The sequence below is a fragment of the Myodes glareolus genome, chromosome X (genome assembly GCF_982192425.1).
Source record: "Myodes glareolus chromosome X, mMyoGla1.1, whole genome shotgun sequence".
Lineage (NCBI taxonomy): Eukaryota > Metazoa > Chordata > Mammalia > Rodentia > Cricetidae > Myodes > Myodes glareolus.
Window position 1 is genome coordinate 83,646,363 of NC_142053.1, and position 25,876 is coordinate 83,672,238.

A 25,876-nucleotide genomic window follows, 5' to 3' on the forward strand; every position below is an offset into this window, starting at 1 on the left:
GCTGCTGGCAACTGTTCTCTGTCATTAGGTTTTTAATAATGGAAACTTGCTCCGCATGCCTTCTCTACTGTATTAAGACCAGGTTCTCCTGGGGTGATGGAAAGAGACAAGGTGCTGTGTAGGAAGGGGTGGGAGGTATAAGGGAAGCTCATTGGCTAGCATCCACACGGAGATATGAACTGCTTCCTGGCCATCTGTTCTTACATGTGCCATAGGCATCTCAAAACATATATGCTGGAAAATGAACTTCCTTTCTTTCCCCAAATATTCTTTCTTATAGCCTTCCCTGGGCCTGTTTACAGAAGTTCCCTTCTTCTAGTTGCCCAGGCAAGAAGCCTGGAATTAATTCTTTTGGACGGAGTCTTAGTATGTGACCCAGGCTGGCTTTGAACTTGGAGCAATCATCCCAGTCTCAGCTAGTGACATTGCTGGCATGTGCTTGGAGTCACTCTTGATTCCTCTTCCTGTGCTGCTTGCCCTGCTATCTTGTCTCAGCACAGAGCTCTCTGGAGAGCAGGTCAGACCATGGCACTCCTCTCCAAAGCTTCTGTGGCTTTCTTCCACACGCTAAAGGCCCTACACTGGCTCACAGAGCCTTCAAGACCTGTTCCCTCTCAAATGCTCTGACCTCATATTCTGTTCTTCTTCCTCAAACTACCTGCTCATTATTCAAGTCACTCCAGTATTCAAAACAGCAAATTCTTCATTATCTCCTTCATTTTTCTCTATAACAATGATCATACTCTTTATGGTTTATTAATTTATTATTACCTCCAATATTATGTAACTCCTATTAAGCTGGTAGATTTTTAATTTTTAATTTTTATTTTGTGTGCTTTGGTGTTTTGCCTTCACGTACGTGTGAGGGTATTTGGATCCTCTGGAAAGGAGTTACAGACAGCTCTGAGCTGCCATGTGAATGCTGGGAGTTGAACCTGGGTCCTCTGGAAGAACAGTCAGTGCTCTTAACCACTGAGCTATCTCTCCAGCCCCAAGCTGTCAATTTTTAATCTGTTTCGTTCACTCGTAGCGAACTACCAGGATCTAGAACTGAAAGCTCTTGGGAAATGTTTGTTGACCCTTTTCCAGGTCTGATCCAGTAGCATGGAGGATCAAGTTATCATACTCATTAAGTTATGGATGTTAGAGTTTGGCAAATCTTGATCTTACCATGAATTATCAAAATACTCAAACTATCTGTATCTTAATTTTCTCATCAATAAAGTAGAGGCAGTAATAAAACCTATTTGATAGCCTGTAGAATCATCCATGGGTATAAAGTCCTTAGAACAGTGCCTAGCACAGAGTAAGGACTAGATAAACATTTGTTATAATTAAATGCATACAGAGTAAAGATGGTTATCAGTAGTTTACATTTTCAAAAGTCCTTCAGTGTGTTGACTTGCTGTTGTCCATGTTAAAATTCATTTCCCATGTCTCTATGCCCATAAACTTATATGATCTTCCTCTAATTTAATTATCTTCAGTGGCCTGGCTCTTTATCTGTAAACGTGGATGTCTCCTTGTGTACACAATCATTTTGAAGCTGTTAAATAGTAATCTCACTGGGTCCCAGTTTCCCAATCTGTATGCTGATTGGGTTGGACTAGATAACCTCCAAGGGCTTTTCTAGCTCTGACAATCTGCTGGGATGGAACAGGAGGAGGGAGAAGCGCCACCCCGAGTCCCGCCCCCAAGAATATGCCCTCTGGCTGCCAAGAGGGAGGGTGACAGAGTCAGCTGGGCTCAGCTTCAAGGGCACTGGGTAGGAGTCTTGCTAAGGTTCCTAGGCAAGGGTGGTGGAGGTAGAGCTCCTGGGCTGAAGCAGGTGTGAGGAGGGGTGGCTTCAGAGGGAAATAAAACTACGGAGAACTAAGACCAGGGTGAGAGAAGAGGGAGAGAGGCCCTCAGTCACTAGGACAGAACTTTGATGGTGAGTTAGATGATAATTCGAGCCTGGCTATCTTCCCTTTAGATGTTGCTGGTCAGCCTCCACCCTCTTCGGCTAGCCAGGCTCTGCAGGAGAGGAAGCTGCAGAACACCACTGACTGCCTGTCCGAGTCCCTGCACTGCCTGATGCCCATCAGTCCCTGGGCTGGACTAAGGGAGCTGGGTAGGAGCTGGGCTACGGGAGCTGGATAGGGGCTGGGCTAAGGGAGCAGGGTAGGGGCTGGACTAAGGGAACTGGGTAGAGGCTGGGCTAAGGGAACTGGGTAGAGGCTGGGCTAGAGCAGCAGGGTAGGGACTGGGCTCAGGGAGCTGGGGAAGAGCTGGGGAAGAGCTGGGGACGGGCTGGGGAAGAGCTGGGTGGGCCTGGATTGCACTTGGATCTGATCCTCCTCGCTCTCCTTGGTGCTTTTCCTCTTTTGTTGCAGGTTGGTCAGGACTGGGAAACTAGGGAAATCAGACATTCACTTCTGTCCTTTCTACCTCTAGGGGGCCATGACCAGTTCAGAATCCTTGCTATTTACATCTTTAGGCCCCAGCCAAAGTTCTGGAGATGGACGCTGTACCTTTAACGAGGAGTTCAAGTTCATCCTGTTGCCTGTGAGCTATGCGGTTGTCTTTGTCCTGGGCCTAGCCCTCAATGCCCCAACCCTCTGGCTGTTCCTCTTCCGCCTTCGACCCTGGGATGCAACAGCAACTTACATGTTCCATTTGGCATTGTCAGACACCTTGTATGTGCTGTCACTGCCCACTCTCGTGTACTACTACGCTGCCAGAAACCATTGGCCCTTTGGCGCTGCCTTCTGCAAGTTTGTCCGCTTTCTCTTCTATTGGAACCTCTACTGCAGTGTCCTTTTCCTCACCTGCATCAGTGTGCACCGCTACCTGGGCATCTGTCACCCACTGCGGGCGCTCCGCTGGGGCCGCCCACGATTTGCAAGCCTTCTCTGCCTAGCTGTGTGGCTGGTGGTAGCTGGCTGCCTCGTGCCCAACCTGTTCTTTGTGACAACCAGCCCCAGTGGGACCACCATCCTGTGCCATGACACCACCCGGCCTGAGGAGTTTGACCACTATGTACACTTCAGTTCGGCAATCATGGTGTTGCTCTTTGGCTTGCCCTTCTTGGTCACTCTGGTCTGCTACGGACTCATGGCCCGACGACTGTATCGCCCTTTGCCAGGAGCTGGACAGTCATCGTCTCGGCTCCGCACGCTCCGCACCATTGCTGTCGTGCTGACTGTCTTTGCTGTCTGCTTTGTACCGTTCCACATCACCCGCACAGTTTACTACCTGGCAAGGCTATTGAAAGCTGACTGCCAGGTGCTGAACACGGTCAACGTGGTCTACAAAGTGACCCGGCCCCTGGCCAGTGCTAATAGCTGTCTGGATCCAGTGCTCTATCTGTTTACCGGGGACAAGTATCGACGCCAGCTCCAGCGGCTATGCAGAGGTACCGGGCCCCAGCCTCAGACTATGGCCTCCTCCCTGGCATTGGTGACCCTGCATGAGGAAAGCAGCAGGTGGGCAGACACCCACCAGGACGTCATCTTCCCTACCTATGGGGGAGACAGATTATAACCCCGGACATCAGCTATGAAAGGAATAGGGTAACTGAAGGACGGAGGGAAGGGAGCCTGTTAGTGACACCTGATGAGGGGCTGCCCTCTTTACAGTCCACCTTTGGGGCAGTTACTCCTCGGTTTCTTCTTTGTTCTGCTTTTCTGTCCTTTCCTGGGGCCCCGATTCGATTTCTAGAACTGCAAGACTTCCCCAGTGCTCTTTGCCCTTTCTGCTTCCCCGGGTCCTTCCATAGCATGCCTTTCTCCAACCAGAGTAGAGAATTCAGTCAGAGGGGTGAAGGGTGGAGCGATCTCAAGACTGGCCTGATGTATATAATGGAGCAAGCCAGAATCAGGAAGCTGAGGTACTAGCATATCACAGATGACATATTTGCCATATGTAGCATCCACACCCACTTCCTGGCTCCCTCTCAAAGACAAGCTAGTCTTACCTGCCAAGGTACTGAAATAGGATACAAGACCTCCAAACCTGCCGGGCAGAGCTCCACCAGCAGCTAGAAGCTTGGTGCTGTTGAACTGCTGAGCAGCTGTGAGGTAGAGTACTGCCCTTGAGGGGCGACCCTGCAGAGCTTCAGGAGGCAGAGTCCAGGTTGACAGCAACCTTGGGAGCAAGAACGAGACTAGACCCACCTCTGTGACTGTGGAGAATGTATTTGGTAGCTCCCATATGTTTAATAAAAGGAAGAGTGGACAACTCTGACTGAGAGGGAAGAAGACCTTTTGAGTCCTTGGCTCCAAGTTCTAGAACTGATGGGCAGAGCAGGTTTGTGCAAAGGATAGGGCGGTGACAGGAATAGACGCCCAGAACTGGCTCTTGACTGGTCTCTCCCCTTTCGCTAGCTCTAGTTAGAGAAAGGATAAACCTGTCACCAGCTCGTTCTGAATCAGGCTATAGGATTTCAAGGCCAGGGTGGGGCACTCGGTTTTGCACCTGTTCAATCCTCTTGCCACAGCACCTAATGAGTTTGGAGGACCTGGTGGGCGTACGGAGCCGGGGGAACTCAATCCCGAGCCTGAGAGTTAAGAGTTTCTGGGCGGGCTTTCATGCAAAGGGAAATCTATTTTCAGTCTCTTTTCCTACGAAATCACCTTAGAGCCTGTGGGTCTTCTGAGTCAGACCCCAGCCTTTGCTGCCCTCTCTGGTCACCTACTCATCTACTGACATCAAGTTCTGATTGGCTTCTAAGTGTTCTCTCTGTCTCTGGAGAGTAGGGGAGGGAGGGGCTAGGCTGCAGAGTAAAACAGCTTAATCTTCATGCCCCTCTGCCCTCCTTCCCAGTCTTTACAGGGATTCTCTCCCTTGGAACACAAGAGTTCGTCTATTAGTAGTAAATTACTGATCCTTTTTTATTCTTGCCAGGTCCCCACTCTTAAGGCCACAGCCCCCTTGCCTGTCACCTCTCCTAGCTAAGATTATTCTCTTCAAGCTCCTCCATTGCCAGGCCCCATAACTCCAAGCTGCTTAGTCAAGACTAACTTCCTGGATTTTACAGACTGCTACTGGGTACCTCTATCTAGCCTAGAACTAGCTACAGAGACCTGGGTGGCTTTGAACTCAGAGATCCACCTGCCTTTTTGCCTCTCTGAGTGATGGGATTAAAGACGTATGCCACCAAGACTTTGTTTATTTTTCTCTTTGTATTTTTCAGTTACTTCCATCACTGATTTTATACTTTACACTGATTTTATATCATTTGAAAAAGCCATAAGCACTCGTACCTTAACCTTGCCATCTCATCTTGCTGCCCTTCTGTTTGTGTCTATTCATTCCACCACTGCATCTCCAGAAAGAGGGCTCTGCACCCCGATTACTCACGGAATTGCTCCAAACTCTCCAAACTGCATTGCCTCCCGCTCCGCTGCTCTCAGAACACGAGTTATGTCTTTGGCAAGAATTTTTAATGATATACATACATATTTATCAATATATATATATATGTATATATTACTTTTATCCATCTTTGACCTCTCTATTTCAGTCGACTCTATTGCATGTCTTTTATAGTTGTTTAAAATATAAAAATAGCACTTAAAGGTCTCACTGTGACAACACTGAGGGAGGAAATGTGGAGAGAAAAGATTCACCTATTTCAAACCCCTATTCTCACTTTTCAGGCTTCATGTTCTCTTGATTTGTAATCATGTACTGTCGAAGTGTAACCACAGTGTATGAAAGTCTGTTTTTAGGGTATTATGGTATGGTAGGCTATAATCCCAAGAGTTGATAGTAGAGGCAAGACGGTCATAAGTTTGAAGTCAACCTAGGCTATGTAGTGAGACCCTATCTCAAAACGAGTATAATCCTCTCTTATTTTAAACTCTCTCCTTTCCCGTGTTGATGCAGTCTTTCACATTTATTATTTCAATAGCTATATAAAAGTACTCCCATTGGTAGATTATATCTTATTAGACTATCCTTTTGCCATTGAACATTTAGGTAGCTCAATTTTTCTGTGCTTTGAATATCTTCCTGCTTGTGGCTTTTTTTTTCTTCTTGGCAATTCTGTGTCTAGTCTAGTACAAGTTCTCAGGAGTAAGATTACCAGACCAAAGAGCATGAACGTTTGTATGGATTGTGATTTTTCAAAATGACTGCATAAATTTTTACTGTCACAATGATATATGGCTATCCTCGTTCCATTGCAGTTCCAGCATCAGACTTTATAGGAAATCTTTCTGGATGGTAAACATTCAATTTGTTAATTTCACTTCTTTACCTCCTTATGGCACTGAACACTTTCTCTTCGTGTTTATTATTCGCATTATTCTTCAGCTATTTTAGTGGTAAGCTTCTACTGAAATGTGATAATTATTTAATATGTGTATTATCATTGGTCATATTTGACATATTTAACCCATTTATTATAATGCTTTATTTCTTCACTTCATTCCCTTGATTTAGAGTCTCTTTCCTCCCGCTTTTCCTTCGTTACTTCTCTCTTTGCTGTCATCTTCTTGTCTGACTCTCAACATGTGGGGGTTATTTAATCCTTTCTCGTTTATCAGATTGTTGATTTCCTCTTGGAGAGAACAAATAGCAGGTGACTATGATTTAGTTGACTTCTAGTCCTCGAGAATACCTCACAGGACACACAGGACTTGGGTTCCCCTTCATTTTCCAGTTGAAGAAGCAGACCCAGTGAAGTGCCATGCCTGTGACTTTCTACACAATGGCAGGAAGATACTAGACCCTGGACTGCATTCCCACGACTCCTTTCATTCTCCCATGCCAGCTTGGTGCTAGGCCAGACCTTTGTTCCTCTAAACCTCAATTGCCTATTGGATAGGTTCACTTAGATCTTCCACTGTTGCTTCTAGCCCGTAATATACAAAATGAAACCACCTGAACCAGTTCCCCTACTTATCTTGCTCATTTCTATTCATGACATTTTTCTTAAATTACCTAGGCTCTAAAGCTTCTGAGAAAATCCATTCTTTTCTCTTCCTGTCTTCAAGTTCTGACATTGCTCTTTTTGCCAGCTGTAATTGGCCTTCTTTTATGGTCCCAAATGCTACCCTTCTAATACTGACTCTTTTCATCTTCTCCCTGACTGATGTCATAGGTTTCTGTATAGTCTTTACCTCCTGCCTCCTTTCACACAAATGCACATTGTCAGCTCAGTCTGTCCAACACTTCTCTCAAAGTCTTTGATGATTTTTTATTGTCTACAAGTGAAAATAATTTAGGCAGAAATTCAAGAACGTTTTATGAATCTTCTATTCTCCCTCAATACAAATGTCTCTTCTCTAGGTTTTTGTGTTTGATTGTTTGGTGTGTGTGTGTGTGTGTGTGTGTGTGTGTGTGTGTGTATGTGTATCTGTGTATCTTGGGACAGAGCCCACGGTCTTGCAATCGAGCTACATTTCTAAATTTCTCTAGGTAAACAGGTCTCTTGTTTTCTCTCTCTGGACAACACTTGCACTTTCTTACCTCTGGACTTTCATTGTCTCTGTTCTCTTTACTGAAATACCACGCCTCAAGTTGTCCTTTTTTAACTTTTTTCCACAGGCCATGCTTAGGTCTCAGACACTTTCTCTGTTGATTCTTAACCAACAGTGATCTTCCTGATGTTGTCTTCTGTAATTACTGTCCACAGCAGTCAGTTAGCACCTTTAACATTTCTTGACATTACGGACACTATTTTGAATTATCAGTTAATTCTTCCTGCATTCTTGGCTTGTGTATCCCACCTATAAACCCTTTGAGTTAATGTATTATAAAGGAGAGAACACAAGACTGGGGATCAGGACACCCAAGTTTGAGCCTTGAATTTGGAAATGGAACTCAAGTGTGTCACCTTAGATGAGTCATTCAAGTTCTTTGAGCCATAATTTCATCATCTCTGAAATGGAGATCGTAATCTCAGTTTTGTGTAATACTTCAGGTTACAGTGAGGCCGTGCAAAGCTAAAGTGCTAAGCAAATATAAGTAGCTGTTATCATCTCATTTTATTTGTTTAATAAATGGTGCTTAATAAATAGTTAAAGTATGATTACATGCTAGCAATTCAGTTTGTTGTTTCTCTTCCTGGATACTGTCCACTTTAAGATGCTTACATGAATCTCAAAGAATTAAAGAGCCAAAGGGACTTCTGGAACAGCTGGGTTGAGCTTTTAAAAAAAATGTTTGGAGTGGGAGTAGTCTATCTAGACTCTCTCATATTTCTCAGTGTGGGTTCCTTGGCAGGTGTATAAAGCCAGCCTGAATGAGAGGAGAGGTGGTAAAGCCGAACTTCCGCTTTTCCCATAGTTTATATCCTTCATTCTATCACTTCTAGCTGACTAGACAAAGTTAGCTGATCTCTTTGATCTTCAGTTTTCTCATTGCTAAATTAGGGTAGGTTGACAGGGCTGTGATGAAGAATCCATGCAATAATAATGAATGGAGAGCATCACTTACAGTTCCTGTTGGTGAGACCCCTTTTCTTTTTTTTCTAATTTTATTTATTTATTTTTTAATTAAATATTTCCACCTCCTCCCCTCCTCCCATTTCCTTTCCCCTCCCCCCATTTCCCATCCCCCTCCCTCTCCAGTTCAAAGAGCAGTCAGGGTTCCCTGCCCTGTGGGAAGTCCAAGGTACTCCCCCCTCCATCCAGGTCTAGGAAGGTGAGCATCCAAACAGACTAGGCTCCCACATAGCCAGTCCATGCAGTAGAATCAAAACCCAGTGCCACTGTCCTTGGCTTCTCAGTCAGCTCTCCTTGTCAGCTACGTTCAGAGAGTCCGGTTTGATCACATGCTCCATCACTCCCAGTACAGCTGGCCTTGGTGAGCTCCCATTAGATCAGTCCCACCATCTCAGTGGGTGGACGCACCCCTCGTGGTCCTGACTTCCTTACTCATGTTCTCCCTCCTTCTGCTTCTCATCTGGACCTTGGGAGCTCAGTCCAGTGCTCCAGTGTGGGTCTCTGTCTCTATCTCCGTCCATTGCCAGGTGAAGGTTCTATGGTGAGATCCCTTTTCAATAGTTTTCAACTTTAACAAAACCAGATGAGCATCCCAAGTTCTAGATTTTGATCTAGCTCTGCCTAGAAGTGATAAATAAGAGTTTGACAAAAATAAACCCTTGTGGGAGCCGGAAGGCTAAAAGCTGGTCACTGAAGGATAGCACTAGTGATGAGCTGGAAGGAGGCAGATCCCGCTTCTGGCATCAAGGGAGAAGGGAGTTTTCAAAAGAGAGATTTATAACTCATTTTAAAAAGATTTGAATTAAAAAGGTTAAGAAAATAAACAGTTGTGTTAAGTGCATAAGAGAATGTAGAAAGTCTAAGAAACTCAGAACTAAAAATAAAAGCACTTTATTCACTGTCAGTTCGGATTTGTGCACCCAGAACATTAGTCTAGTCAGTAACATTGGTTAAAGAGATTATTTTTAAATAAATTTTCTTTTAAAAATTTAATTATGTGTATATGTATGCCCCCTGGTGTGCGTGTGTGTGTGTGTGTGTGTGTGTGTGTGTGTGTGTGTGTGTACCGATGAACGCAGATGCCCTTAGAGACAAAAGGCATCATTGGGTCCTCCTGGAGCTAGGGTTCAGGTGGTTTGGAGCTGCCTCACATGGGTCTGGGAACTGAACTCAGGGTCCTCTGAAAGAGCAGTACACAGTCAACTACCAACCCATCTCTTCATCTCCAAATTGATTATTTAGTCATTTCTATTTATTTAATTTTTTGAGATGGGATCTCACTATGTGACCTTGGCTGTCCTGGAACTCAGTATGTAGAGCAGACTGAGTTTGGACTTCTGCCTCTTGAATGCTGAGATTAAAGGCATGTGCCACCATATCTGGCCTTAAATAAATTTTCTTCATGCCTTGTATAGTCCTCTTCCACCTTGAGTTTCTAAGTTCCCTACTTATTTGCACAGTCTTCAGAAGAATTCACTGAATAGCAGTGCAGTCTGTAGGCTGAAATATGCAGCATGAGGTGAGGTGTAGTTTGTCACCAAAAGAAAGTTTTAAACAAGTATTCAAGTGTAACTAAAGAACTGGCTTATCTATAAGGGACCTTCGTGTGTTTGGTGCCAGAGACAATATATTTGGGTTACAAAATGGGACAAAGACAAATGATTCATCCTTGAGCTAAAGTGTAGATTATTAAAAGATAGTGACTCGCTAAGAGAAAGAGGATGAAGTACTTCTTGGGGGTTGACTGATTATCACCATTAATCCTATACTATTGGGGTCCTAATCATGTTCTTGGATCTACTCAAGAGAAGAAAAACAATTCAATGCGTTTGGGAAACTCAGGAGGAAAGCTAAGTGGAGCACCAGGATGATGGCATCTTCTCAATTTGTGTTACTCTCAATGATATTTAGCTTAGTGCTCATTGTAAATCACACTTTTTTATTACACAATAGCCTTCTACTTCCAACAGCAATAAGATATCACCCATTCTGGTTCCAGGGAGATTCCTTTCCAGAGGGTAGTCATTATTTTTGATTTCGGCCATTTTAAGGTATTATGGTTTGACTTTTGAAAAAAGTTTTTGTCCTTTTCTCTAGTGAAACTTCCCAAAGAACTCTTTCCAGGACAATAATAGGTGCTACTATGCTTTTAAGTGTATGTGTTAAACAATTGTAAACATGTCTCTTCACTGCCAGATTTATTAAGAATCATAAATACCATAATGTCCGTTGTTGTGAATTCCAATGAAGAAGGGAATATGTGTATATATGAGACTGGGAAATTATAAAGAAGGGGTTTGGTTTGGCTTAGAGTGTGACACTCACAAAGGATCTGTGCTGCTGCTACTTCCGGTACAAAATACGAGGGCAAACAGAGGCATAACAACACAAACCAGAAAAAGAAGCCCAGCTTTATACCAATATGCTCTCAAGCTAATAAAGTCAGCTGCTTGAGAATTAAGTCGTTCCCTTCTAATGACCTAATCATCCCTTAAAGATACTACCACCTTTCAACACTTTTATATTGGAAATAAAATTTAGTGTAAGTTTTGAAGGCGAAACCCACATTAGAACACAGCATACATTTTTCTCTGAGCTTGTTAAGCATGGCAACTTTTATTCCCCACAGCACATCCCAAGAACCTGTCAAGATAGTCAGTGCTTCTCTAAGGAGGGAGACCTACTGAAACCACTAACCCAGAAGATGCAAGCTGTCCTAGGGCTCCCGCTCCTCTAGATTTCTTTCTTTCCGCTATGAGCAAGTACAGAGCAAAGAAAAAGAAATGACCTGGTCTAGTGGTACAGGCCTGGAATCCCAACTATACAGGAGGCAGAAGGATTACCAAGTTCAAAACCTGCTTAAGTGACAGACTGAAGTCCAGTCAGTGAAACCTTGTCTCAAGACAACAAAATAAACAAGGGTACAGGTAGAATATTTGCTTGGCGTGTATGAGGTCCTATCGTAGTAAACCCCCAGAACTGGAAAAAGTAGGGAGAGGACAGGAGAAGAAAGTTGTTATTTATATATTTATTTGCAGTGGTAACTCATGCCTAGTTTTGTAAAACTGGTCAAGAGCCTTTGGTTGGAGAAGTCATAGGCCCTAATGGGAAATTTACTACTACCGTTTTGCTGACTAGCCAGGTTTGCCTTCCAAATACTCAAGAGAACCCTTATAACTGCTTGTTTTGCATCTTTTCAGTTCTATGTTTATCCTTTTGATTGCAAAATAGTCGCTCATCTTTGAAGAGTTTTGTGTTCTGCACAGGAGGAAAAGGATATTTTAGTCACATTTGTCTGTCTGAAACCAAATTAATTACCTAAAAGAACAGCCCCAAGGAGCAAAGATTTATTTTAGCTTCTGATCCTTGGCTCTGTTGATTCTGGACACAAGGTGAGTCAGAATAGCATAGTAGTGGGAGTATGTGAAGGAGGAGGCCATTCACCTCATAGGGAGAAAACAACAAACAAAGTAAAAAACAGTTGTGCCTGTAGCGATGGATGCTGCCTATAACCATAGCCCTCAGGATGCTAAAACAAGAGGATGTGCATAGGAGGTTAGACCTGGGTTACATCGTAAGACCATGCGCCAATAGAAAAGAAAGGAAAAAACTCAACAATTTGGACTTTAGGCTTCCTTCCTTCCTCTTTTAAAAATATCTATCTATCTATCTATCTATCTATCTATCTATCTATCTATCTATCTATCTATTTTGTTTTTCAAGACAGGGTTTCTCTGTGTACCCTGGCTGTCCTGGAACTCACTCTGTAGACTCACGCTGGTCTCAGACTCAGAGATCTGCCTTCCTCTGCCTTCCAGGTGCTGGGATTAAAGGTGAGCATCACTATCTTTCAACTCAGGCTTCTATTCTTTCTACTTTGAGTGATACAATCCATTTCCAAGGTATTTGAACCCAGTGCCTCATGTATACTAAGCAAGCACTCTACCACTGAGCTATATTCCTAGTTCTTCTTGCCTTTTGAATGTTTTATTTTGAGATAGGGTCTCATTCAAATGGCCAGCCAGGGTTTGAACCTGTGGTCTTCCTGCCTCAACCTCCTGAGTAGCTGAAATCACAAGCCACCAGACATAGCTTTGTTTTAAGCCTGGGAATTGAACCTGGGGCCTTGTGCATGCTATGCACCTGCTTTGCCACTGAACCACATCCCAGTTCCCTTTGTTCTTTTATTTTGAGATACATTCTTTTTAGGATGCGAGTTTAAGTCTGTAGCCCAGGTAAGCCTTAAATTACAATCCTCCTGCTTCAGTCTCTGGCATAGCTGGGATTACAGGCCTATGCTACCAGGCCTGGCTAAGTCATTAATTCTTTATTATATGCACCTCAAATTTTCTTTCTATTCAGAATCAGGTTTATAACTGCTTACTATGTTTTCTAATTCAGATACCTGGTAGACAAAAGACAGATGAGGATGATCCAACTCTAAAGCCATTTTCTTTCCTTGACTTTAACCTGGAGTTTCCATCGGAACAAACAGTGCCGATCTTCAAATTTGTCACTGATATTTCGCATATGGCGATTTGCTTTTAAAGTTGGGTTTTTTAAATTTTTGATTGTGAAGATATTGCCAAACCAATAGGGCTGGCTTGTGTAAATTTTAATTAGCAATAAAACTCCACCACTGGCAAGATGGTTTAGTGAGTAAAGGCTCTTTCTTTCAAGTCCAATGACCTGAGTTGGATTCCTAGAACACATATGGTTGAAGGAGAGAACCAAGTCCGTTGTTGCCTTCTGACTTTTATATGTGCTCGGTAGTATGTGCCATCTCCTTCCTCCTACCCCACAAATAAATAGAATGTAATAAAATAAAACTTCGAAAATGTAAGAACTAAAATACATCTTTAAAATTACAGATTTTTGTCATTTAATTGTAAAACCTTGCTTTCTCAGTATTATGAAGCAATGTGTCCTTCTTACAGAAGAATCAGATGATATAGGCAAGCAAAACAACCTGATTAAGTAGGCAATGCTTTCTTAGGGTCAGGAAATCATAATCATGTAAAATAACTTGACAATTAGGTTTAATCATATATATTTTTTAAATTGCTGGAGGTAACTTGTCAGTAGAGAAGAATTCTGAATAATTCTCTAGATATTCTGTCCTAGAGAAGGCAGAAGCAGGGTGAACCATTTTCTTATGTAAAGCATGTGTGGGAACTTCTTTCCTGGGTACAGTATGGGAAAAGCGACTTTGATAAACGCTATTTCAGGCAGTGATCACAGACAGTATCAGCACGGATGCTTGTTGATTGTATTCATTCCAGATATTATGTGATAAAAATAGCTACTGACTCTTTTGTCTTTCTCTTTAAAACGTTTTTAATTTTTTTCTTTTTGTTATTCTATTTTTATTTATTTTTTTAAAAATATTTTTAATATTTATTTATTTATTATGTATACTGTGTTATGTCTGCATGTATTCCTGCAGGCCAGAAGGGGACACCAGATCTCATTACAGATGGTTGTGAGCCACCACGTGGTTGCTGGGAATTGAACTCAGGACCTCCGGAAGAGCAGCCAGTGCTCTTAACCGCTGAGCCATCTCTCTAGCCCTTATATTTTTATTTTTAAAACAAATTTTAACTTTAAATATATTTTGACCATATTCTTCCCTTTCCCTGAGTCCTTCCAGACCCTCTCCCCCTCCCTACGCACGCAACTTTTTTGCTCTTTCTCAAAAAGCAAACAAAATCCCAATACAACAACAAAACCCCCTATAACCAAGAAAACAAAATAGAAATATCACCTAAAAAGAAAAAAAAAGGAAAAAAGAAAAACAACTGAACTGCAACCAAATGAGAGAACATGAGGCCTGCCCGGAGTGGAAGAACATGAGGCCTGTCCCGGAGTGGAAGAACATGAGGCCTGTCCCGGAGTGGAAGAACATGAGGCCTGTCCCGGAGTGGAAGAACATGAGGCCTGTCCCGGAGTGGAAGAACATGAGACCAGTCCCGGAGTGGAAGAACATGAGGCCTGTCCTGGAGTGGTTGACACATAAACATGTGGCTTTCCCTTGAGTGTCACTCATATACCCAGTGTCACTCCACTGGAGAAAACTGATTTTCCCTCTCCCAGAATGTATAAATGACAGCTCAGTTGTTAACCTTACCCTAGTGACTAGGTTTTCATTCATTCACTCATTCCATTTTTATATATAACAAAATAAAATAAGATAAAATAAGACTATCACATCGAAGTTGGACAAGGCAAACCAACAGAAGGAAATGAGCCCAAGAGAAGGCACAAGAATCAAAGACCCACTCATTCCTACACTCAGAAATCCCATAAGAACACTAAACTGAAAGCCGTAATATATACACAGAGGACCTGGTGCAGACCCGTGCAGGCCTTGTGCGTGCTGCTTCAGTCTCTATGAATTCATAAGAACTGTGCTTAGTTGATTTAGAGGGCCTGGTTTTCTTGGTGTCCTCCATCCCTTCTGGCTCTTACACTCTTTCTGTCCCCTCTTCTGCAGAATTGTCTAAGCTTTTTTTTGAGTCCTTAAAACTCATTCTCCAGTGTAGCATGAACACGAATTGAGGAAAGCCCACGAAACCTCAACCCTATGCAAAGAGCTACAGACAACTAAGGAATGCTGAGAGCGGGGAAAATAGTCTTCCCCAGTGTTATCCAACACTAAATAGCTAGCCTGAATGCATACACACACACACACACACACACACACACACACACATATACAGGAGACATCATATACACTGAGTTGGATGTAATTATGTATTTAGGAATATATGCATGTATATAACAACAGTTAATGAAAAAAGGGGCTACATATTTGAAAGAAAACAAGAGGGGGGTATGTGGAAAGATTTGGAGGGAGGAAAGAGAAGGGGAAAATGGATAATTCTATCATTATCACAAAAAATAAAAAGGCAATTTTTTTAAATAAAAATCTAAAAAGGAGGGGAAAATAGACAAACTCCAATAGAGAGCTGTCTTACAATCTTCTTGGCCAGAACTTTCCTAAAACTTTCAAAATCATTAAAAACAATGAATGTCTAAGAAATTGTCCTTACCAAGAGGAACCACATGTAATGTGGTATCCTGAATGGGATCCTGAAGCAGTAAAATGTCATTATATATACGTGGAAGAAACTTGAATGGAGTGTCGTTAACAATGATGGATTAATATGGATACTTTAATTGTAACAACTATACCGTAACAACATAATACGCTAACATCAAGGGAAGCTAAGCACAGGGTATATGAGAATGATGTACTATCTTCAGTTTCCAGGGTTTTTTTTTTTTGAGATAGAGTTTTCTGTGTAGCCCTGACTGTCCTGGAACTCTGAGGACCAGGCTGGCTTCGAACTCAGAAATCATCCTGAGTGCTAGTATAAAAGGTATGCACCATCACTGCCTGTCCAGATTTTTAGTTTTTATCTAAATTATTTTGGGTAATTGTCTTAGTTACTTTTCCATTGCTGTGATAAAGCCCCATGTTCAAAGCAACTTATAAAGCACTGAATTGGGCTCATGGCTCACAGTTTCAGAGTGTTAGAGCCCATGACGGTAGAAGGCAGCCAGCGCAGCAGGTGAGAGCTCACACCTCACAGGCAGGAGGCAGAGAGAGCACATGGGAGTGACAGCATGCTCTTGAAGCCTGGCCCCATGACACACCTCCTCCAACAAGGTCAAATCTCCTTATCCTTCCCAAACAGTTCCACCAAGAATTTGAACGTATGGGCTTATGGGGGCTATTTTCATTCAAACCACCACAATAATAAAGTCCAGAAAGCCCAAAAAATTCTTTATCAAAAGAGACTACTAATTCTTGACTAGATACATGTATGGGATCTATTATATATACATACACATTTTAATTAATTACTTCTTTTACTTCTTAAGTTTTAAGTTAGGAATAGCCTTAATTTCTCCCATGATCATTAAATACAGATAGCCTTACTTCCAAGTTGTGACAGTGGCACTTTTCTGGAAAATTCTATTTCTATTATTACTCTGCCATGTTGAAGAGTTTGAATCTCATTCTGTAGGTCAGCATCATATTTAGAGGAAATCTAAATGTCCCATGAAGTTTTAATAGGTGTTGTTTGATTTAAGGGTTCTGTCTCCAGATAAGTTTATAGAATGATGAACACTCACTCCCCTTTGGAATATCACAATGAACAGACTCTCTCTTCCAACTGTACCTGCTCCCCCCCATGACCTGCCTAAAGACTGGGTGTCTTGCGCCTGCCTTCTGGATCCACATTAGTGCATCTCTCACCCTTCAGGAGAGCAGCTTCCTTTTGCAGTACATGGTAATTAACACACAGACTCACAACTAATCAAGATTAGAGAATAAGTGAGAGCCTATGGAGTGCTCAGCTCTAAATGCGCTGTGCATATTCAGTCCCCGTGCCCTAAGACTCAGAGGTCATTGTGGAAGAGGAGGCAGAAAGATTGCAAGAGCCTGAGGAGGTGGATGTCCACCGGGAATCAATGCTTTTGTACATGATAGGGGAGTTACACATATGAACAGTTCTGATGGCATGCATGAGACCTGCACAAACTTAAGCCAGACAAAACCCCAGCATGGAGGTAGAAGGTGGGCATGAAGTCCCGCCTCTACCTGAGGAGTTATTGGTAATTGACAGCTGTCAAGAAAAAGAAAAGTTAGCTTTTTTTTTTTTAAGGGCATGGTGCCTGGTAGGTCTAACATGCTTCAGTGGATGACCACACACCCAAGAATATATAGGATGTGCTTTATGGGACTTGATGGTTTAAAACAATGAGGACACAAAGTTGGGTGGGTATGGAATAGGGGTAAGATCTTGGAGGAGATGTAGAAAGGGATGAATATAATCAAAGCACAATGTATGAAATTCTCAACAAATTAATAAAAATCTTTTAAAAGAAAATTACAATGTCCATTAATGTTATAAATTTTAGAGCTTAAGTCTAAAGACTCTAAAAGCACTTCAGTAAGTATATCTATCTACTCTAGCACCTCCCAAGCTCGTTTATACTATTATCTTCTGTTCAGTAATTATTAGCATCTAAGAGCATTAGTGGTACCAGAGCATAAGTTAGAGTATATTGGTAGGGCCATTGTAGAAGCAAGAAACATTTTTAAGTAAAAGATGACTAATCAGATTTAAGATTCAGCAAGGTAGCCTGATGGAAGGATTGACTAGAGCAGATTTTACTAGAGGGAATAGCAATAGTCAATGAATTTTGGTAAGGTCTTTGTCTAGATTATGGTAGTAGAGGAGAGGAGGGGCTTGTTGGATTAAGAAAAGGTAGTAAATTTGGTATGACTTGGGGATACAATGGGAATTTGGAGGAAGGCGATGACTTGCTTGGGACAGGGATGAGTGGAAGGTGTTTGTTGGAGACTGGGAAATTGGATCCATTTGACTATTGCTTACAAGGGAAGTCTGGGTTAGAAATAGACCCAAAATTATGTAAAATAAGAGAAGGTGGAACAGTTAAGAGTCAAGCAAGGGCAAAAAGAAAAGAAATCCAAATGGGCCCTTAACTTTGGGGTATTTGGTGAATTTGAAAATGTCTTATTTTTATCTGGATGTATGTGCCTTTGTGTGTGTGTGAGTGAAGGGCTGAAGACCAGAAGGGGTGCTGACTTCCCTGGGGCTGGAGTTACAGGTGCTTGTGGAGTTGCCTAATGTGGCTTCTGGGAACCAAATTTGGGTTTCTCTCTCTCTCTGCAAGAGCAACACGTACTCTTAACCACTGTGCTATCTCTCCAGGCTCTCAAAGTGCCTCTTGCTGTTTTTTTCTGAAGAAAGAGACATCTCTGTTTTTATTTACTCCTTTAAATTTCCCACAGTTCAGGAGCCGGAGACGGTAGCATGAAACACAGATATCCTGTTCCCATGTACTTAGCATGTTCTAGGCCCTGGATTCCATTCCCAGCACCACGTAAACCAGGCGTGACGGCACACTTACATAATCCCAGCATTCCGGAGGTAGAGGCTAAGAAGTTCAAGGTCATCCTCTGACACCTAGCAAGTTTGTGGGCAGCCTGGGCTACATGAGAGAGCTTCTCAAACAAACAAACAAACAAAAACAAGAAAATAAAGCAGAGTACAACTTTTAGGAAAAAAAGCTATAGATAGAATTTTGTAATGATTAAGATAGCCTGGGACCATTTCAAGGAAAATAAATGTGAAATACTTATGTCAATGGAGAACTGATCTCAAGTAAGGCACCTTTTGTCTGTCTAAAATCATGCTTGGCAGTGGTGAGGAAGTAAGCCTTTGTATTTGAGGACAGAAGATAATTTTAAAAATTGTACATGAATATTTGTAACAGCACTGTTCATAGTAGCTGAAAAGTGGGACAAAAGAGATGTCCTTCCACTAATGACTGGATCAACAAAATGCGGGTCATCCATAATAGACCGTTATTCAGCCACAAAGAATGGAACACTGTTGCATGCTATAATACGGAGGAACCTTGAAAATACGCTGAAAGAAAGAAGCCAATCATGAAATAACATATGCCATTTTGTTCCATTTCTAGGAAATGTTCAGACTGGCAAAGTCTTAGGGACAAGGGAAATCAGTGATCTCCAGCTGCGGAGGCAGCGGGCGGTGCCTGCGGTGTGTACTGGGTTTCTAGTGGTGCTTGGAAGAATCCCAAAACAGCTTGCGGTGGTCGTTGTACATCTGTCTGGAGAGACTAACCACTGTTGGACTTTGCACGTCAAACAGGCTAAATGTATGGGATGCAAAGTACATATTAATTTAAATGTTTTATTAAGATTTTTAAAAACTGGAGTGGTAACTGCCTGGTCATCGTTTGAGTCCTTCAGGATCTAAGGTTTCAAGTTCAGCAAGGAAGGCCTGAGACTGGAAGGGCCTCAGGATGTTCCCCTCTGAAGACTGGGTGGGTGGAACTCCTCAGGGACAACTCCTGTGGGGGTGTGGGCAGGGGCAGTACTATTGTCAGAAAGGAGCTCTTAATGTCCCCTCGCTGAGCATGCGCACAGCCTCCTTCATCTTCCTTTCCCAGGACTCTCTGATTCTCTCCAAAGCAGGTGCTCTCAAGGGGAGTCTCTTCAATCACAAGAAAAGCAGCTTCTGGGTGTTGGAGCAGCCGTGCTGGACCTTATGCTGGTCAAACAGCTTGTGTAGGGCATCCATGTAGAGTGCATGGTATTTGTTCACCATCTCTGGGCTCGGGTTTTCAATACGGGGCAGGGGCAAAGGCTCCCCAACTGTCAAAAGAGATGAAAAAAGAAGCGAAGAGTGAACGTGCCAGTACCCTCATTTTTTCCCCCTTGCTCTCCTTTCTAGGGCTACTCCTGTCAGCTCTCAGCTTCTCCCACTCAGCTGCCCTCTTATTTGGTGGAGGAGGGGTAAGACACAGCTGCGTAGATGGGAGCTTAGACGGTCCTGAGGCTGAGAGCAGCACTCACCTATAGTGACAATGGGCTTGTGGTATGGTAGGAGTCCCAAGGAACCTTGATTGAAGCCTTGTCCATAGAAGACACAGAAATAGAAACCAAAGATCCGGCGGAAGAAGCTTTGGAACTTGTACATCCAGCTCTCCTCATGGAACAGCACTTGGTCATACACCTCGGTTTCTCCAAACGTGAAAGTAGGGACCAGATGAGCTCTGTAGGAAAATCTTCATTTCTCAGACACAGGCTATTGTGGAAACCATGCTGGAAGGACTTTTAAGGCCCGGCACTCTTCCATTAAGATGCAATGCTAGAGGCCTAATTCATTCTTTTTGCACTTCACAGGGTTCCCTATTTGGTATGCCCTGTCTTGAAAATTTCCAGGACAATGAGAGTATTAACTCTAACCTAGATTCCCAAGGCAAGACACAGAGATCCAGACAGGAAAGAAGAGCTTGGAAGAGACCCACATGGTGACCAACTTCCAGTGGGTGTCGAGAAGGAAACATCTAACTTCCTGTTAGAGAAATCACAGGATACGGGTAATGTGGATGTATACGCATATTTGAAATGCCCCTCCCCAAGGAGACCAATCAGAAGGTAGTCTGTCTGTCCTTGGCTTATGGGACTGGAACATTGTTTCTTTTCTAAAGGCCACAAGAGCCCACCGTGAACAGTGGATGCTCTAGGGAAAAAAAAAAGAACAAAGAACAAAAAAGCTAAGGCTCCTTACAGCCCATAACTGAGAAAAAAAGAACACAGCGATTCGGTATGTGTTACTTGATTGGTTCTTCATAATACAGGAGGACATGGTGGGGAAACCAGAGTCCAGGCCCATAAAAGACCATACAGGCAGCCAGAGAGTAGCAGGTCCTAGACTAGAACCCAGGTCTCCTGGCCAACTTAGAGCTCTCCCTGTATATTATAGTCCGGACTGATAGGTCCCTGAGGTGAGGTTATTTAAAGACAGGTTTGTGTCCTCCCTGAGTATGCAGCAGACAAGTGCCCCTATGTCCAGTGAACTAGACCACTGGACTGGTAGGCTCCCAATCACTACAGACACCAGCTCCTTTTTCCTTCCTTTCCCAAGACAGTACACCTAACATTTAACAACCCCCCCCCCTCATGTGTGCAAGGTACGTGGTAGGTATTTTATGACTGATTTCATTCATAACTCACTGGACCTGGGGGCTTAGATCTATAATCGAAGCTACTCATGAAGCTGAGGCAGGGGGATCATAAGTTAAAGGTCTGTTGGAGCTGTGAAGCCCAGTCATCCCATGCAGGAAGAACGATCAGTAGCTGTATCGGGAAGATGAAGATCCCAAGGCTCAGAATGCAGTCCCAATGTGCATGGTAAGTCATATAGCCAGGGGTATTATTATTATTATTATCATCATCATCATTATTATCATCGTCATCATTACTTACCTGGTGCTGGCATGGAACCTAGAGTCTCATATGCATGTTAGACAGCTGCTCTACCACAGAACTACTGTTCCAGCCTCCTGGAGCCAGGACTTTCAATCAGGCTTCAGACTCCAGCTCTTCACCTAAACTCATTGTTTTGTAGTGTCCTTTGCACTTACTATCCACAGACAAATGTGGACTATTGGCTAGTCACAGAAATGTGGACTTAACTGACGTTAACCTGAGTCTAACTGCCCTGGACATTGCCCTAGAGTTCGTGGTCTGCCTTCCTGGGAACTGATGCAACTCACTGAGAGGAGCTTCAAAACAAAACACTACAGCCATCTCTCCTACTCAGTCCTAAGTTCCTGGTGGACAAACTCAAGTGGTACTCATTTTGTCACAACATACAGGGTAATGAGCAGAGAGGGACCCCTGCTCCTCCCGTGGGGGGACCTACCCGTGTCGGAGAGCTGTGCGCACAAACCCTTTGCGCTTCTGGAGGAGGAGGGTGGTGGTGTTAGGCACACTCTGCAGGGCCTCTCCCACTCCTCCCACAACGATGCCCACGAGGTTTCCAGTGCCGTGGCTCAGCAGGTAGTCGATGGCTGGCTGGCTCACAGAACACACCCCTAGAGAGAGTCAAGGACAGAGCGGGCACAGCCATGAGGAGGGGAGCAAATGTCAGAGAGAGTAGACTGGTTTCTGGGTTCCCATGGCCCACAGGAGGAAAAGCTCAAGAAGATGGGACAGAAGTGTGGGGAAGAGAAGGCAGTGAGCAGAGAGAACACATTTCACTTGAAGGCAAGATCAATCGGAAGCTACAGCAGGGTGGTTTTTAGTGGGATAAATCCAACTTTTTGATTCTGATTCCACCCTTTTCAGTCCATGAATAGCAATACCTATTGTTCATTGAACACATACTCTGTACCAGGTATTATGTTGAACACTTTACTTATTTAAGAGATTTAAGAGAATTTTCATTAAATCGTCGTACTATTTCAGCACTATTTTTCAGATGAGAAAGGTAGAAAATTACCTAATTTGCCTATGATCTTTTATGTTTTGTTTTGTTTCTTGAGACAAGGTTTCCAGTAACTATGGAATCGGTCCTAGAACTCGCTCTGTAGACCAGGCTGGCCTCGAACTCACAGAGACCCACCTGCCTCTGCCTCCCACAGGCTGGGATTAAAGGAATGAGCCACCACCGCCCAGCTAATTTGCATGTGATTGTACAGCAAGCAACAGAGCCAAGATTTAAGTCTGGATAGGGTCACCCCAGGACATACGCCTTGACTTCACACTGTGATTGTAGGGCAAAGGAATGGTGCAGTGGAGGGAGAAGAGGCTTAAAGGGTGCATGGTATGCAACCCTTAAAAGAGCTGCAGTGAAATGGCCCAGAAGCTCCAGCGAGTATGGTCAGAAGCACCTTTGGCCATGAGGTAGTCCCTAATAATGGGGATCTTGAAGAACCAGGACAGTGTGGCCAAGTGAGGAGTGATGCCTGGGAAGGTCTCCGAGAAGCCTGTGGCCTCAGTGCAGAAGTTGCAGAAGGCACCAAAGGTCAGGAGACCATGGGGATGGACCCCCATGATGTAGTTGTGTGAAGGTGACAGGTCCTTTGTCTTCCGGATCTGCAACCATGGAAACAAACAGCATAGAGAGAGAATGAGCGCACATGGAGTGACAAGGTGAAGACATGTCAGGGATTTGGGTATTCTCTGAAACAGTTGCCTAACAGTCAAAGCACACAAGGCTTACAAGAAGCCTGGACTTTGATCCCCACAGCCCTGGGATGACAAGACAGGATTCAGGGCAACTGGAACTAATGAGCCTCTTCTCTTGCTTGTGGGTTCAAGCAGTTTCAGTCATTGGTATCCTGAGATCTTTTATGCACATTATCATTTTCTTTGTGCAATGTTGTATTAGATGTCATGGTCAGGAAGCTCCACTTGAGAAAAATCAGGACTCGAGCCGAAGAGCTGACTCAGCAATTAGGAGCATTTGCTGCACTTGCAGAGGCCCCGTTTTGGGTTCCCAGCGCCCATGTGGTTACTCACAACCACCTGTAACCACAATCCTAGGGGCTCCAGTGTTCCCTTCTAGTCTCCTTGGGCACTGAATGTATGTTGTTAGCTTACATGCATGCACGCAAAATGCTCACACACAAATAAAAATAAATATATTTTAAAAATCCAAACACTGGCTGAGTTTGTCATCAACTTTAAAGATTACCCAGAGGAGCCTCAGAGCAGCCTGCCTCTAGACCTCTTCTCTGCGGTGTCCTCCTTCACCTGCCTTCAGTATCTGCCTAGGTAGCTTCCCGTGAACACTGAAAGCGCCACTTGGATACCGCCACAGCTGTGAAGCATTTCCTGGCTAGCCTTCGCCAGAGTCACTTCCGTGTCTTGCACCAGATTCTAATTATCACTTACCCATTCTTGCCATCAGATGTGAGCGCCTTGCTCATGAAGAATAACGTTGTTGTTACTTCTTTGAGGCCCAAACATGTGGTTAGTAGAAGTTTTTGAATCGTTTTTATTAAATTAAATATCCTTTCACTCAGCCTATGTCATAAGGCAGGTCGTGCCAAGAGCGTCCAAAGTATCCCAACAAAGTACAGAAGACCATGCTGTAATCCAGCCAGAGCTGACACTTTGCCAAGATGCCCAGTTTTCTTACGGAGAATCCTAGTTATTCGATATAATGTCTGTGTTTTGAGTGTTGAGAGGGACACTGGGGAAGGGATACTTACTGTAATAGGGAAATAGTCCCTGATGTGGGTCCAGACATACCAGTTTCTTACCCAGGCTGACCGCCTGCCACCTGAGACAAAAGTACCAGTAGAGGGTGATGTTAGTACTGCTATTCCACACCTCTCAGTCATCCAGGGATTCCCTAGCACCATGGAGGACCACGTCTCTGTTACAGAGGTAGGAAAGGAAGACATTGCAGAATGGCTCCAGCTGCTGGCATTCGAGCCTCTGAGAATTTGGAAGGGAGGTCTGTAGCACGGTGAGTGGAACCCTCCCACAAGCAGGCTTATAGGCTACGGTGGAACATTCTTTTTCCCAGATTCGCGAGTCCTACCTTGATTTGGAGTCTTCCAGTCCAGGAGTAACCAGACAAAGTAAAGTGTTGGCAGCAGCCACAAGGGTGTGAACAGCAGGCCAAAGAACAATGGCTGCAGGATCCAAACTGAGGGAAGAGTAGGCAAGGCCAGGTTTGTACTGGCAGCAGAACTCAGCCACGCCCGTGCTCTGATCCTGGGCTTCAGCACAGTCTAGGTCCCGATATTTATCCTTCCGAAATTTTTTCTCTCATCTACCAGACGCAATCCCCAGTTCTCCTCCTACCTCTCATCCTGTTCCTCTGACTCCCTGTCTAGTCCCCATCCCTGTACTCTGGCTCTGTGCCTGGAACAAGCTTTGTATCAACTGCTCACATTCAGCTATCATTTCCTCCCTGCCTGCCTCCTGTCTCCCTTTGTATCCATCACCCAAGAATCTATGTTAGGTACGGGTCTACCTTCCTTTGTCCTCATACTCTCCATCTCCTCCTCGACCATTCCCAGCTAACATCCCCATCCCCACACTGTTTCCTCCCCACTCGTCTTGTCCTCTTGCCCATCCAACATTCCTGCCACGGTCTTTCTCTCACTCAACACTACCACTCCACTCTCAGAGTAGCAAACTCTATGTCTCAAATGCTGGCTCTATAGCTGGGCATGTGGACATACACCTGTAATTCCAGCACTCGGAAAGCTGAGACAAGACGGTAATGAGTTAGAGACCACATTGAGCACGGACTTCTCTCATAAAATCCAAGCAATCCAGCAACAAAACAACAACAAGGGCAATCAAAAGGACAAACAAAGAAACAAAGCTCCACAGGCCCCACTTCTCTACGCCTACAACGCTAGCTGTTCCCCTGTGCAATTCCATGCTGCAGGAAACCCCTGTAAGCACATTTGCCGTCTCTAGGTAGTGCAGGTTAAGGAGTGGCTGAATTGACTGGCACATTCATATCTATTGTGACTGCTCCACACTCCTGTCTATTCTCACTGTGCCCTGGGCCTTCATTGCTTCCTTTCCATTCAAGGTACAAGACTCCACAGCTTGGCTTTCTAAGTCAAGCAAAAGACCAAGAATGAGACTTCCCAAGACCATAAGAACATCCCCCAGGTCTGGCCCTGCCTTCTTGGGTTGGCTTCTTGCTGGGCACTCTTGGTTCAGTACTCACAGATGGCAAGGTAGCTCAAGGGCCACTGCAGAAGGCTCAGACTCTGTAAGTAATCAGGCTTCTTAGAGCAAGGCATTATGCCCAGGTGCCTGAGGGAGGTAAGGGTCCCAGAGCCTGTTCCAGTGAACGGTGCCACCAGCCTCTACAAGCTCACCTAATAGTGACTGATGAGGCTATGAAGAACTGACACTTGCCCTCTCCCCTCTTTTCCATAACTCCCTCCTCCCACCCACTGCAGAGGCCTGTTCAGTAGCGCTGGGGACTGCCCTCGCAGGTCTAGCCCCGCCCACCGCCCTTTGACTCTTTTCTGTGACTACAGGAACATCAGGATGAAGAAAGGAGAGCAGGACTGTCATCCAGCCTAGGTGACAGATACCCAGA

General features: G+C 44.0%; 2 protein-coding genes across 6 annotated transcripts; one reads left to right on the forward strand and one right to left on the reverse strand.

The window, feature by feature from the left end:
- The first annotated feature begins 1,639 nt into the window (after positions 1-1,639).
- Positions 1,640-13,081, forward strand: P2ry4 (pyrimidinergic receptor P2Y4). Of its 5 annotated transcripts, none has more exons than XM_048417896.3 (3): positions 1,640-1,765; positions 1,976-2,113; positions 2,480-13,081. In XM_048417896.3, the coding sequence occupies exons 2-3, from the start codon at positions 2,077-2,079 to the stop codon at positions 3,523-3,525; spliced, it is 1,083 nt and encodes a 360-aa protein (XP_048273853.1). In that variant the 5' UTR covers positions 1,640-1,765; positions 1,976-2,076; the 3' UTR covers positions 3,526-13,081. The 5 variants fall into 5 exon arrangements, with proteins under 5 accessions (XP_048273853.1, XP_085541207.1, XP_048273849.1 ...); XM_085685081.2 differs by lacking the exon at positions 1,640-1,765 and adding an exon at positions 1,772-1,883; XM_048417892.3 differs by lacking the exons at positions 1,640-1,765; positions 1,976-2,113 and adding an exon at positions 1,778-1,933 and having other exon boundaries at positions 2,437-13,081.
- Positions 13,082-19,178: 6,097 nt separating this feature from the next.
- Positions 19,179-25,667, reverse strand: Awat1 (acyl-CoA wax alcohol acyltransferase 1). Its single transcript, XM_048418028.3, has 7 exons — positions 25,496-25,667; positions 24,344-24,451; positions 24,009-24,079; positions 22,683-22,887; positions 21,713-21,884; positions 19,858-20,057; positions 19,179-19,656 (listed from the first exon to the last, which is right to left on the reverse strand). The coding sequence occupies exons 1-7, from the start codon at positions 25,569-25,571 to the stop codon at positions 19,502-19,504; spliced, it is 987 nt and encodes a 328-aa protein (XP_048273985.2). The 5' UTR covers positions 25,572-25,667; the 3' UTR covers positions 19,179-19,501.
- Between the last annotated feature and the right edge of the window lie 209 nt (positions 25,668-25,876).